The 12,869-nt window shown below is 40.5% G+C and overlaps 1 protein-coding gene across 4 annotated transcripts in view; it reads right to left on the minus strand.

Annotated features, from left to right (window-relative positions):
• Positions 1-902: 902 nt before the first annotated feature.
• Positions 903-12,869, minus strand: part of ADARB2 (adenosine deaminase RNA specific B2 (inactive)) — a 471,923-nt gene continuing 459,956 nt past the window's right edge. For 3 of the 4 annotated variants that reach the window (XM_069958929.1, XM_069958928.1, XM_069958930.1), the window contains 2 exons: positions 10,204-10,382; positions 903-2,037 (listed from right to left, as the gene is read on the minus strand). In XM_069958929.1, coding sequence (XP_069815030.1) covers positions 1,861-2,037; positions 10,204-10,382 — 356 coding nt within the window. In that variant the 3' untranslated portion in view covers positions 903-1,860. Of the gene's footprint in view, positions 2,038-10,203; positions 10,383-12,869 lie in introns of those variants that run through there. The other variant, XM_069958931.1, reaches the window with a different exon arrangement.

A 12,869-nucleotide genomic window follows, 5' to 3' on the forward strand; every position in this document is an offset into this window, starting at 1 on the left:
TTAGCTATCTCCTCTGATCGCCCTATATACTCATGCAGGCTCAACACAGTAAGAAGAGAAAGCTGCTGCCAGATACCTCTGGTTGTTATCTCCCACAAAAGGGTTGGAAAGTTTAATTCCAGCAAGCCCGATTCTTCTCTTTCAGCTGTTGTTGTAGAGTTAGGGGGTGGCACCATATAGATTTAATAGTTGACCGGTTTTGATGAAATTCATAGGTTTGGCTAACACTTATTTGGTCAGCTTTACGCTCATTGGGGGAGATTTATTAAACATGGTGTAAAGTTAAACTGGCTCAGTTGCCCCTAGCAACCAATCAGATTCCATATTTCATTCCTCACAGACTCTTTGGAAAATGAAAGGTGGAATCTGATTGGTTGCTAGGGGCAACTGAGCCAGTTTCACTTTACGCCATGTTTGATAAATCTCCCCCAACATTGTTTTAGTTTTAAGGGTTATACATTCTTACTTCATACTAAACAATACCAATCTGTGCATAAAATAATCTCAGGATAGCGCTGAAGGTACCTTGCTTTTTTTTTATATAATCAAAGATCAAATAAAGATAAAATAATCGGAGACAGAATTCATGGACATAAAAAGAACATCAGATTATGTAGTGTGTATCAGGTATGAAGTACATATAATGTACATTACTGATAAAAAGGAAAGTATCTGAACATATGCTTAAAGGAGACTCTGTCAGCATACACCAGCCCATAATAGTCAAGACACATATGCTCATTAGGGGAGATTTATCAAACATGGTGTAAAATGAAACTGGCTCAGTTGCCTCTAGCAACCAATCAGATTCCATCTTTTATTCCTCACAGACTCTTTGAAAAATGAAAGGTGGAATCTGATTGGTTGCTAGGGGCACCTGAGCCAGTTTCACTTTACACCATGTTTGATAAATCTCCCCCATTATTCATAGTCTATATGCTGAATGTGTACACACACACACACACACACACACACACACACTGTCATAATTTGTTGGCTATCGGTTAGAAGTAGGACCTTGACTACATAGTAGAAAATACATCCTCTTTATGACTGTCTACCTGCTTTGCTGTGTACTCTTAAAGGGTTATTCCAAGATCCACAAAATAGGGGCAAATTAGTAGATCAATGGGGCTCCAACCACTAGGACCCCCACCGATCTTGAGATCAGAGGACGAATGTCCCCAAACGAGTGGTACGGTAGTGGGCCGGCACTCCACTCAGTCCCTTCTGATCACTAGATCTTGGAATAACCCCTTTTAACTTCCTCTTAACAATCAGAGAAAAAAACGTAGGGACATTTTGGTATAATAAATATCAAAAATTATAATTTTTTTCAAGAGTTGCCCAGTACTAGTATAAAATTAGTTTTTGAAGACCTTGTATTTGTGCTGAGGGACAGAGATGGACTTACATTTGGCCATATAGTATGTAGAGATACAAACATCTGAAGGGAAAGGTGCCTCATCTACACAAACATCATTAATGCTCCTATCGTAAATGTGACCTCAGATGGAAAATATTTGATGCATATTTATTAACATTCTGGAGACATTATCACCCATTATACTCAATGCCATTTAGTTTCATCACCAATGGATACTGAACGTGTAGATCCAGTCCTGTTCGCAACTTCCACCACCTCGAAGATGGACGAAATAGAAGCCTGGCGCAATTTTTGTCCCTGCTATCCTCTAACACATAAAGCATGTCGTCCATTGATATTATGTATTAACTGCATTACAAAAATAATCTAATTATGTATATTGATAACAAAGTTTGCAGGAGAGGCATAAAAATTCTGCCAATTTGTATTGTTCCAGAAGAATCAAGGTAAAATGATAAAGACCTAGCCCGAATTTACAGAGTTAGTAAAAATTGATCTTGCTCAGGAGGTTTCTTCACCCACGTGCCAAGGCCTGATTTCTGAATGGCTTTAAAGAGCTGTTGCTTCACGCATTGATATGTTGGGTTCACCATCTTGGCTTCACAGTACGCTGAAGGCATTTCTTCTTGACTTGGGGTCCGTGAACTCAGCTGTGGGGTTAAAGAAGAAAATAAAGCTGGTTAATATTGAATTTATGGTGAAACGTGTCATTTTTTTCCCCATCTCATTATTTATGACCTGTTTTAAAAAGAAATGCCAATTTTTTTCTCGTTGGCCATGTTCCAACTGTGTAAAAAAAATAAGAAAAGCCAGTCAAAACTTTTTTTTTAAATAACGTCCGTTATTACCGAATTATAATTGTCTGCATAAAAATCAATGAAATGACAGTCATCCAATACACATAGGGGAAGATTTATCAAAGGGTGTAAAATATACACCAGTGTAAACTGTCCACAGCAACCAATCACAGCTCAGCTTTAAAGTCTGGTTAAATGAAAGAGGAGCTGTGATTGGTTGCTGGTTGCGGTGTATACTTTACACCCTTTGATAAATCTGGGCCATAGTGTATTGAAAAACGGACGTCTTTTGACGCGGCTGTCAAATAATGTCCATGTCCTTTATTCTTTTCAGCAATGACGCCTTTTAATCTATGTTGGCTACACACAGATTTTTTTTTTCTTTTTGGCCATTATTTTACAGTCTTTTTAACAAAATTCGATGGACCTTCAAAAATAGCTACACCCAAAGGCTGTGTTCACACTGCAGAATTTTTGAGTAAAGAGCGGACGCTGATTGCAATGAAATCAGCGTCCGTTCTTTACTGCAAGAGCGGCATAGCATTAAAGTGTTCACAAATAGTTATGTTAACGCCCGTTCTTTAGAATGGGCGTTAAAATAATGTACCTGCCTATTATTACCGGACACTGTCCATCGGTCAGTGTCCGGAAATAATAGCTGTTCACACAATAAAATATGCGGTGGCAGGCGCACATTACATTAAAGTGAATGGCTAATTGATTTGCAGGCATATCGGATTATACCCGCAAATCAATGTTGAAAAAAAAAAAACTTTCCTGCAGCCGATACAGATGTTTTGGTTGCAGGAATGTCCTAATTGCAGCCAGGTTGCTGGCAGGTTAACAGCATCCGTTGCCATGCCAAAAGGGGTTTGAAAGTGGCCAACATTTACTCTAAACTTAGATAATGAACCAATGGTCGCCATTGCAATGAAGGCCGCCAAAGTATGTTAAACAACAGACGATATTTGAAACTTCAAAACAACGGCTCCAAAAATGTTATGGCCGTACATTCCTTTTATTTGAATACATCTGAACCTAGTTTCAAACAGTTTACCTTGTGCATAAAGAAATGATCTCCAATAGAAACACTCTACAATTCCAACAAGAAATAACTCGGCACTTAACCCCACAACCGCATTCAGGCACTGTCTTGTTATGTGAACAATCACTGCCCCCGGACTTGTACTACTGGTGGTGCTCAACTTGCATAGTCCCATATAGAATCAACTTCTCTAAGATAACAGACGTGGCACTCACCATGTAGCAAATAATCTTTAAACTTTATTTCATCACCAGCACAGGTAACATGAAGTGGATAGAACAATATAGGCGACAGCTGTTTCGCACATCACGTGCTTTCTCGCAGCCCTGCAGGCCACTTCATGTTACCTGTGCTGGTGATGAAATAAAGTTTAAAGATTATTTGCTACATGGTGAGTGCCACGTCTGTTATCTTAGAGAAGTAGAAACAATCTACACCTAGGCAGCTTTTCATGTTTATACCCATATATGTTTTGTTTCATAAACCAAGATTTTTTTTTTTTTTTATATTTTTTTTCTAAAGCTATGAAGCCCCACTGCTCTTCACCTGAGAAATATTGAGACCTTTAAAGGGGATAGAGCAAACACACATCTCCGGGCAGAACGCAGCTGCTAAAAGGTTCATAAGCCAAACTTCATTAGGTCTTGATCCTTCGTACTGTGGGGGGATTGTGTGTTGCTGGCTGACAAATGTCTTAAATTGTTGGAAGAGAGTAGTACAGGGGATTGTGGCTTTATGAATTCTGTCCTTAGCGGCAAAATAAAAATTACGGTGAAGCTCGGTACACAGGACATTCCCGTGACTAATATCGCCAAGGAAGAGGAAAAGTCTTGACAGTTCGGAGAATCCCCAAAAGGTCTCGTAAAATGTGACTTCTTATTAAAAATCACAGTGACAAAAAAAAAAAACGGTGAAGCAATAAAACACCGTCCTATTGTGTAGGCTTCTTCACTGCCGGCAATAGAAGGGTTACATTTCCCTGGTGTTTTGTTGAAATCTTATCTATCGGAGAATTTAATTGACTCGTACTTCAAATGATATATTATATGAAGTAACAAGGGAGAGAATCTCAAGTGTCAATAGATCTTTTGCAGCTTAAGTAAAATGAATTATTTTGTCAATATCGGGAGCATTAACGTAAGTCGTGGTGAGTAATGGAGAAAGCTTTTATTTAGGAATTCAATTAGCTCCATTCACTGACTGCTTTCTAATTGCCAACCTTAAAACACACATAAATATTGGAGAATAGGATTGTTAGATGTGGTCGGAGAGACGCTTGTAGTTAACGGACTATGTAAAACGCGTTTGTTGGTTATTTATCTCTGCCTGTGATAAGTACCTGAGAGTGTAGAGAACGGCAGGAAACTGACTGAGATTACTGTTATTACGAGTGTGGTATAAATATCGAACGCTACATTTCTGATATCTGAAGCGCGTTAATCACAATGAGAATGCGAAAAGGCCGTGTAATGGCTAGTTCAGACTTGTGACATGATATAATATTGTATTACAACTAAGAACCATCACACAAATTGTTGAAAAGCTGACTAAACACACAGGGGGAGATTTATCAAACTGGTGTAAGGTAGAACTGGCTCAGTTGCCCCTAGCAACCAATCAGATTCTCCCTTTCATTCCTCACAGATTCTGTGAAAAATGAAAGGTGGAATCTGATTGGTTGCTAGGGGCAACTAAGACATTTTTACTTTATACCACTTTGATAAATCTTCCCCACAGATTTCAGTGGGATTAACCATTGTCCAATGTATACAGTGGCCTCCTGATTCCCTCCCCCTCCGACAGTCATGTTGTGGGAACGAAGAATTGGTCATGTTGGATTTCAACTCCCTCCATCATTTATTTTCAGAGAGATAAGACACCAATAAAACAGATGTGCAAATGAGTCCAATGTTCATGTGTGAATGGTCAACAGGAGTGATAGATATTGGGCAAATTGATGTTCAGCCGACAGCTGTTGAAGGTGTATGGGCACCTTATATGTTTAGATGTTGCACATTCGATGTATACCTGTATAAAACTTTTTTCTTCAGGGGCCCTGTTACCCTTGTCTTCTATTCTTGACCCCACCTTATACACGGCCAGACATCCCTTTGAGTACATGCAACTACAGCATTTTTACTGTTCCCTCTCCCAAACCCATAAGTTACACATAACTTTATTCGATTTTGAACGACTCTGTGTGGCACCTGCATGTCACTCTCACGCTATTTCTCTTATTTACCGCATGTTACTATCTCCTTGCTCCCAACAGCTGCCCTCTTATTGCTCTGCATAGGAGGAGGAGCTGGGGAAACAATTCTCCCCGAAACAGTGGCAGAAGGCCTTCTTCCTCTCCCACAAGGCTGTGATAGCGTGTAAAGCCCAAGAAACCAGTTACAAAATAATCTCTCAATGGTATAGGGTCCCGGAGGCACTACACAAGTGGTACCTGACGGTCCCCGATGAGTGTTGGCGGTGTGGGAATGCAGGTGGCAATATGAAACATATCTGGTGGGGTTGCCTTGGTTGGTAGTCCTTTGTTTCAGTAACCTTTCAATCGACCAAACATGTTCATGGACTCCTCCACTCCTCTCCGCCCCTTGGTTGTGTCGTATGTATCCCCTTGTCTATGTCTGTAGTGTTTATGGCACTAAGTAGATTCTATTTCATTGTTGTGTAGTTTCCCGGGCACCTTCATGACCCACAGGTCCCATCCCCACTTGTGTTAGGTGCTTTTTCATTTCCCTGGTTTTTGTTCACCACTGCCCAAGTTGGGCACCTTCGTTACTGCTTGGACCAACTACTTCACCTTGGTTTGCACTGTCGCACTGTAATACATATTTGCCCTGTTTTCTACTTCTGTGTTGTTGTATTTTGGGACTTCTCAAGGTCCGTGTCTTGCTTTGTCGGTAAATGTTTGTTTTTTGAAAAATAAAAAACGTAAATATTAAAAACTTTTTTCTTCTTTCTGCTCTAAAATCGCTTTTTTTCATCAGTGAACAGTGCCACCTAGGCAGGGCTTCATGGCAGTTGGGTCATCTCTTTTTTGGGAGAGGGGGCCCAACTGCTGTAAAACCCCGTCTAGGTGACACTGCAATTTTAGAGCTGAAAGAAGACAACGACAAGTTTTATACAGGTATATATCGAATGTGGGCATCTAAGCAGAGAATCACCCATAGAGTAAGGGGGTGGCAATAAGAACCTCTTTCCATATGTGCAGCCAAGTTTTATCTAGTGGTCTAGTAATTCTAATGTATCCTTTGTACTAGAACAGTTCCCTTATAACTAAAGATGAATGAACCTTGAGCACGTTACGGTTCATCCGAACCTGAACTCTTGGCATTTGATTACCAGTGGCTGAAGTTGGATGCGGTCCTGGGGCGTCCTGGAAAACATCAATACAGCCTATATCTTTATCCATTTTTTCCAGGCCACCTTAGGGCTGCATCCAACGTCTTCACCCACCAGTAATCAAACGCCGAAAGTTCAGGTTCGAATAAACCTGAACATGCTTGAGGTTCAGTCATGTCTAGTTATAAGGGAACTGTTTTAATACATAGGATACATTCAAATTACTAGACCACAGAGAGTTTTGGTTAAAACGAACCTGAACATGCTCTAGGTTTGCTCATCTCTACTTATAACAAAATTGGAGAACAATATTCCAATACTCAACGGGTCCCCAGTGATCTCCACTTCTTGGTTTCATCTCAACACATGGGAAATAGAAGGAAATGCCCTTTCACTGCCCAGACTGGTGACACACTACAAGAAACTGGCAAAACGGGCATTTCCTGCGTGTCTAGTGGGGATCAGGAAGTGGACATCAGTATACCTGGTGCACATCGGAATGGTGGTTGTGGGAGATGGCGGAGGTGAGTGATGCTTTCCATTTTGTCCCTTTAATAAGCTGCATTTATTTTTCTTTATATATTAGTGTCAGCCATAGGTGTGAGGTGCAGCAGCTCATTCTCTCCATGTCCGTTTTTTACTTTTCTGAGTGGCTAGCACTCCTCCTGGTAAGACCCATGTGACCCCAATTAGCAGGAAGCACCTGTGCACACATGGTAAGTACCTCCCATTTCTCCCATACTACCTCCGGTGCAGTGGTGAGTGGTAAGATCTTGTTCACACTTGTGTTGCTTGGTGGCCGCTTTCTCCGCCGGAGGCACCTGCTGGGTTTGGGGGGGGGGGGCCTTGGTGTTTGGTCCTGTGACAGTGGGGTTGCAGGGTCATTCCGTGGCCTCCCTTCCCTGCTTGCGCTCTCTTTGCGGGGTTAGCGGTTGCTGACCAACACAGTGTTGATTTAGTGTAGGGACTCATGTGAGCCAGGAGACCTGCACGTGGTACATGAGGCAATATGGTTTGATCAAATTGACCAACATTCTGGCGTTGGTTTTTAAATGTAGCTGAGAGGCATTAGTGTCAGCCATAGGTGTGAGGTGCAGTAGCTCCTTCTCTCCATGTCTGTATTTTCTATGTGAATACCACAGGGATCAAATAGAATAGAGTATAGTAACACTAAATCTGGTAAGAAACTGGATTCTTCAGCCACCAGGTTGTTTATTTTACATATCTAAACCACACAAATAATAACTGGATTATATACAAGGCAGAAAAACACACATTACCAGAAACAGTCCCGGAATGCTATTTTTTAGGTCTTCACTGATCCATATTACCTCAGGCAAAAACCTCTTTATATGATTACCAGCAAATATATCACCCAGCAAATTCCATCTTTGTGCTCGGAATACTAGGCATGTCACTCATGCAGCTAACAAGGGTAATCATGCAGCATAATGTTTTTTACAGTCCATAAAATCCCGCAAATCCTTTTAAATAATAAAACCGTTAAACAAAACAAATAGTTTATGGCAGATTTTTATAAATACTGGAGCGTTAGAACCCTTCCTTATATTCCCCATAGATTGTAAGCTCATATGGGCAAGGCCTCTTTTTCTGAAAGTGTGCAGCTCTGTAGTTTTTTTTATATACCTTTGTTTATTATATATTACTTGTAAATTATATTAGGCATAAGAATATGCTATAGTACTATAAAATAATATAATCATTTTAGCAAAATTATACCTGTCATATTAGTTTCTGTTACTGAAAATTGGATTCATTCATCTGAAAGGGGAGATTTCAGACAAACGAGGTAGTCGCAATAATCTCTAAGTGATGTGATAAAGAAAAAAGGGTGTTTTTTTCATAAAAACAGGTTGTAAATAATGAGCCTGTACATTATTTTTATACCCTTACTTGATTAAGTAAGGGTATAAAAATAATGTACAGGCTCATTATTTACAACCTGTTTTTATGAAAAAAACACCCTTTTTTTCATCTGATGACACATGGTTTTATTTTGATGGACATATAGGGGGATTTATGAAGACCAGCATACAAGTACGCCGATCTTATATTAGGCCCCACCCCCTTTTCACGCCTCTTAGTGAATCCAGCCGGCCCGGCGCCCAAACCTGCGCCCGGTGCACAAAATCTACACTTGCTTCCAGCAAGTGTAGATTTTGATCATGATTTACACCTGTGAGCAGGCGTAAATCATAATAAATGAGGAACGGGAGGAGGCCACGCCTCCTCCCCGCCTTTTCACGCCCCCTCAATCTCCCACAGCTCGCCCATCGGGCGGACGCTTCGTAAATGTCCCCCAAAATGTTAAAAAAAACTGCCACATTTCTAACAGATCAATTGAAAAAATTAATTGCCCCTTGAAAAGAAAAATCACTGGATGAAAGCAAAAAACTGAAAAATATAGCCGCAAATTAAGGCTATGTGCTCACACAGTATTTTTGCCAGTATTTTGCAACCAAAACCAGAAGTGGATTGAAACGACAAATAACGGCCGCTGTTTTAAAATAACTGTAACTCAATTTCAGCAGTGTATGAACATAGCCTTTCTGTGTTCTCAATTCACTAATGGTTTTGGTTGCAAACTACTGACCAAAATACTGCGCAAAAATACTGTGTGTGAACTTGGCCTAAAACCTGCCATTTTTCAGTATAAGATTATGTTCACCCATAGTATTTCTGTTAGTCTTGTGGTCATATTTTTTTAACCAAAACCAGGAGTGGGTTGAAAACACAGAGACTATGCATATTTTTCCATTATAATTTTGCCCTCTCGGTTCCACTACTGATTTCGGTTGAAGAAAGACTGACCAAAAGACAAAACAGAAATACTATGTGTGAACATAACCAAACTGGGCAAATCTTTCCATTATAATTTTGCTCTGCCAGTTCAACTCTTGATTTTGGCTACAAATACTGATCAAAATACTGACAGAAATACGATGTATCTGATGTTTGTGATTATAAAAAGTGGCTGTTTATTTCACCTAAAAAGATGTTGTGGGAACATAGCCTTATAAATGACAGCCTGTTTACAATTATATAATACGTACAGAAATAGCTGCCGTTGACATAAAATTACAGCCGTTATTTGCTGTCCATCCAGTAAAAATGGCCATCATTTTGATGGTGTGTGAACATAGCCTTAGGCCATGTTCACACATCATGAAACACAGGCCGTTCTGTCTACTATGTGTATACACTCCGTCCGGGATTCCCTTAGAATGCAGTGCATGTAAGTTGTGTACTAATTACGGACATTGTTGCACAGCGGCAACAACGGCCATGATTAATACACGACTTACATTGTGTGAACATGGCCTTACAATGATTTGAGGTCCTTTCACATGTATCGATCTTTGGCCACAAACGGGTGCTGATCAGTGAGATCGTTTGCTTGTTTGCATTGCCTTTACAAGGCATGATCAATCAATTGCTGAATTGTTCAAGCGGCCATTTACTTTTATTGTTATGAGCTGCACACTTCCTGTTTACAGAGAGAGGTACGGCCAATAACGTCCGTGTAAAAGAACCTTTGGGGCAATGTATAATACATTTTTAATTAGTTTTGACTGGAAATGAATTGGGAACAGATGCCATACCTTTTCATATAACCTCGACCACCGAACATATAGTAAGTGTTTGCAGAGTCTGGATGGACCGCCGCAGCTTCTTTTCCCTGTTGTTGCATTGATAAGTTCTAGATCAGAGTTTCCCATAATCCAATTAATACTAAAACCTGGAGATTTCCCTGGTTGTCGAGCTTGAGCATTGCTTACACCTGCCCAAAAACAAAAAGAAAAACCATTATTACACTGTGTATATTGGTAGAGATTGAATAATAAAAGCCAGATTGGCAGAGCATGCAATATGAAGATATGTGGGTCAACTTTATAGATTAGATTTAATGGAATAAAATGATTCAGTTAAACATAGATGCAGCTTTGTCATAGGTCAGCTATACAAATGCAAACATTTCCAGCCACACAACAAAAAATTACAAAATGAAATTTTATATGCAAAATTAAGTTCTATTTATATTTGTGATATCTTTGTATCCATAAAGACCAGAACCATAAAGTGATTATATTGTTTAAAGGGGAACTATAAGAAGGTTAGACAAATCTAACCTGCTGATAGTGCCCTATAGCGCCCGGGATGTTACCTTCCTTCTTGGTGCTGGTCCTGCACTGTTAGTTGGGGTTTAGCCAAGCAGCAAAAAATGTGATCATCTGTGCCTGAGTGTTAAGACCGTAAGTACAGTTTTGGGCCATAACCACACAACGTCTATTTTTGGCCTTTTGAGGGCCTTTTTTTCCCCCACAGTCACATCATTTTGCCACATCATTTTGCTTCCAAATAATGGCTGTTATTTAGGTTGGAAAATTACGTCCGTCCAAATAAATGATGGCTGTCCAAATAGACAAAGCGAGGAGAGAAGGTGGCAGTCATGAGTTGCTCTCCCCTCTCATTTTCATGATTGGTTGGGGTCTAAACACTCAGATGTATCTGATGAAAACTTTTGACATATCAGTAGGACATTTCAAAAGATTTTTTTTAAAAGGACAGGTATGCTTAAAGGCTATGTTCACACAATGTACTATTTTTGAAAAGAACGGCCACTGTTTTAGATGAAAATAGTGCCCATTCTTTTCAGCCTGGGCAGCATTGCATTGAGATAAATGCAATTCCATCCGTTCCATGCACACGTCGCACCGACAACAGCCGGTATTAATCTTCCATGAACACATGGATGCAGCCTGTTCATTAACTGATTTCCAGACACACCCCGCATGGGCCGTACAGGCCAGTATAACAATGGCTGTTGATAGCCCATTGTTATACTGTGTGTGAACACAGCCTGAAAGAGGACACCAGACCAAACTTCTACACTGCTATGCTTAGAACAGGGCTTGAGGGGGCGAAGAATGACACAATGTTCACACACAGTATAACAGTTAGGGTGGGTCACACTGCGGAATCCTTACAGATAAGTTCCGTCGAATTCCGTTGTTTGTTCGCAGCGGCACGCCTCTCCACTGGCTCCATAGACATCATTCTATGGCCGGCCATATTCCGCTGTCCGCCGAAAGGATTGACACGTCAGTTCTTTCGGCGGAAGGCAGAATCCGCTCCGGCCATAGAATGGTGTCTATGGTACGGGCAGAAAGGTACACCGCCGCGAATGGGTACGAACGACAGAATACACCGAAATTTATACGCGCGGATTCCGTAGTGTGAACCCACCCTTATACTGGCCGATCACAGAGCTCTGACAGCTGCAGAAACATTTATTTCCATATGGCCCATTCAGATCGTGTCTGGAAATCTATTAAGCATTGATCACGGGTGAACATCTGTGTGTGAACATGGAAGATTAATAACGGCTGTTGTTCCACGAACAGCAGCTGTTATTAATTGACATGCTCATTCTTTTGCACGGCCACACCGAACAACAGCTGTTGTGGGTGCGGCGTGTGCATGGAACGGGCAGCATTGTATTGATTCCAACGCAATGCCGCCCAGGCCGAAAAGAACGGCCACTGTTTTCATTAAAAGCAGCAGCCATTCTTTAAAAGGAAAATTGCATTGTGTGAAGATACCAATACCAAAAGCCATGCAATGTTCCTTTAATTCCAGCACCAGGCCTAATACAGTTTATCAGTTTTTACTACATTGTTCCTTTAATTCTACACCAGTTAATGGGAAGAAAAGAATCCCGGCCTCACATTCCGGCACTGAGTCTGGCAATTAAAATGCTGAGCACTAGTATCTATTCTTTTTACATTTAGACTGTTTAACTGAAGATATGAACTTATCTTTCATAAGTTAAATAATTGCTGCCAAATTTCCTGTCTTGAATCAGATATGATCTGAGCTGAATCGGGAATAGTGGCGGCGAGAGCTTTATTCACACCGGTCGGGTGACATTTTCCATCACATCATTACTTAATGAACAGCCCTGGCCGACAGACACTGCATGTTTTGCTAGCATTTTGTAGGATATTAATAAAAAATGCCATTTAATGATGGCAGGACAAATGTTCCTATCTACATATTACAAAGAGATGTATGTCAGCCGCACAGGAGGGTGGCACTGTGGTGTTTCCATGGAGCTCTACTTAATGGAGGTTTAATAGAAATCCAAAGATGATTAGAGGGATTTCTGGAGATGGATGATTTCCCAAAATATAGCTTGCTAAGTCAAGTGAGTATAATGGACTTGACATAGAAGTGACTAACAGAAGTGATAGTATACTGCGGAGAA

This window comes from Dendropsophus ebraccatus, chromosome 2, assembly GCF_027789765.1.
Source record: "Dendropsophus ebraccatus isolate aDenEbr1 chromosome 2, aDenEbr1.pat, whole genome shotgun sequence".
Taxonomy (NCBI): domain Eukaryota; kingdom Metazoa; phylum Chordata; class Amphibia; order Anura; family Hylidae; genus Dendropsophus; species Dendropsophus ebraccatus.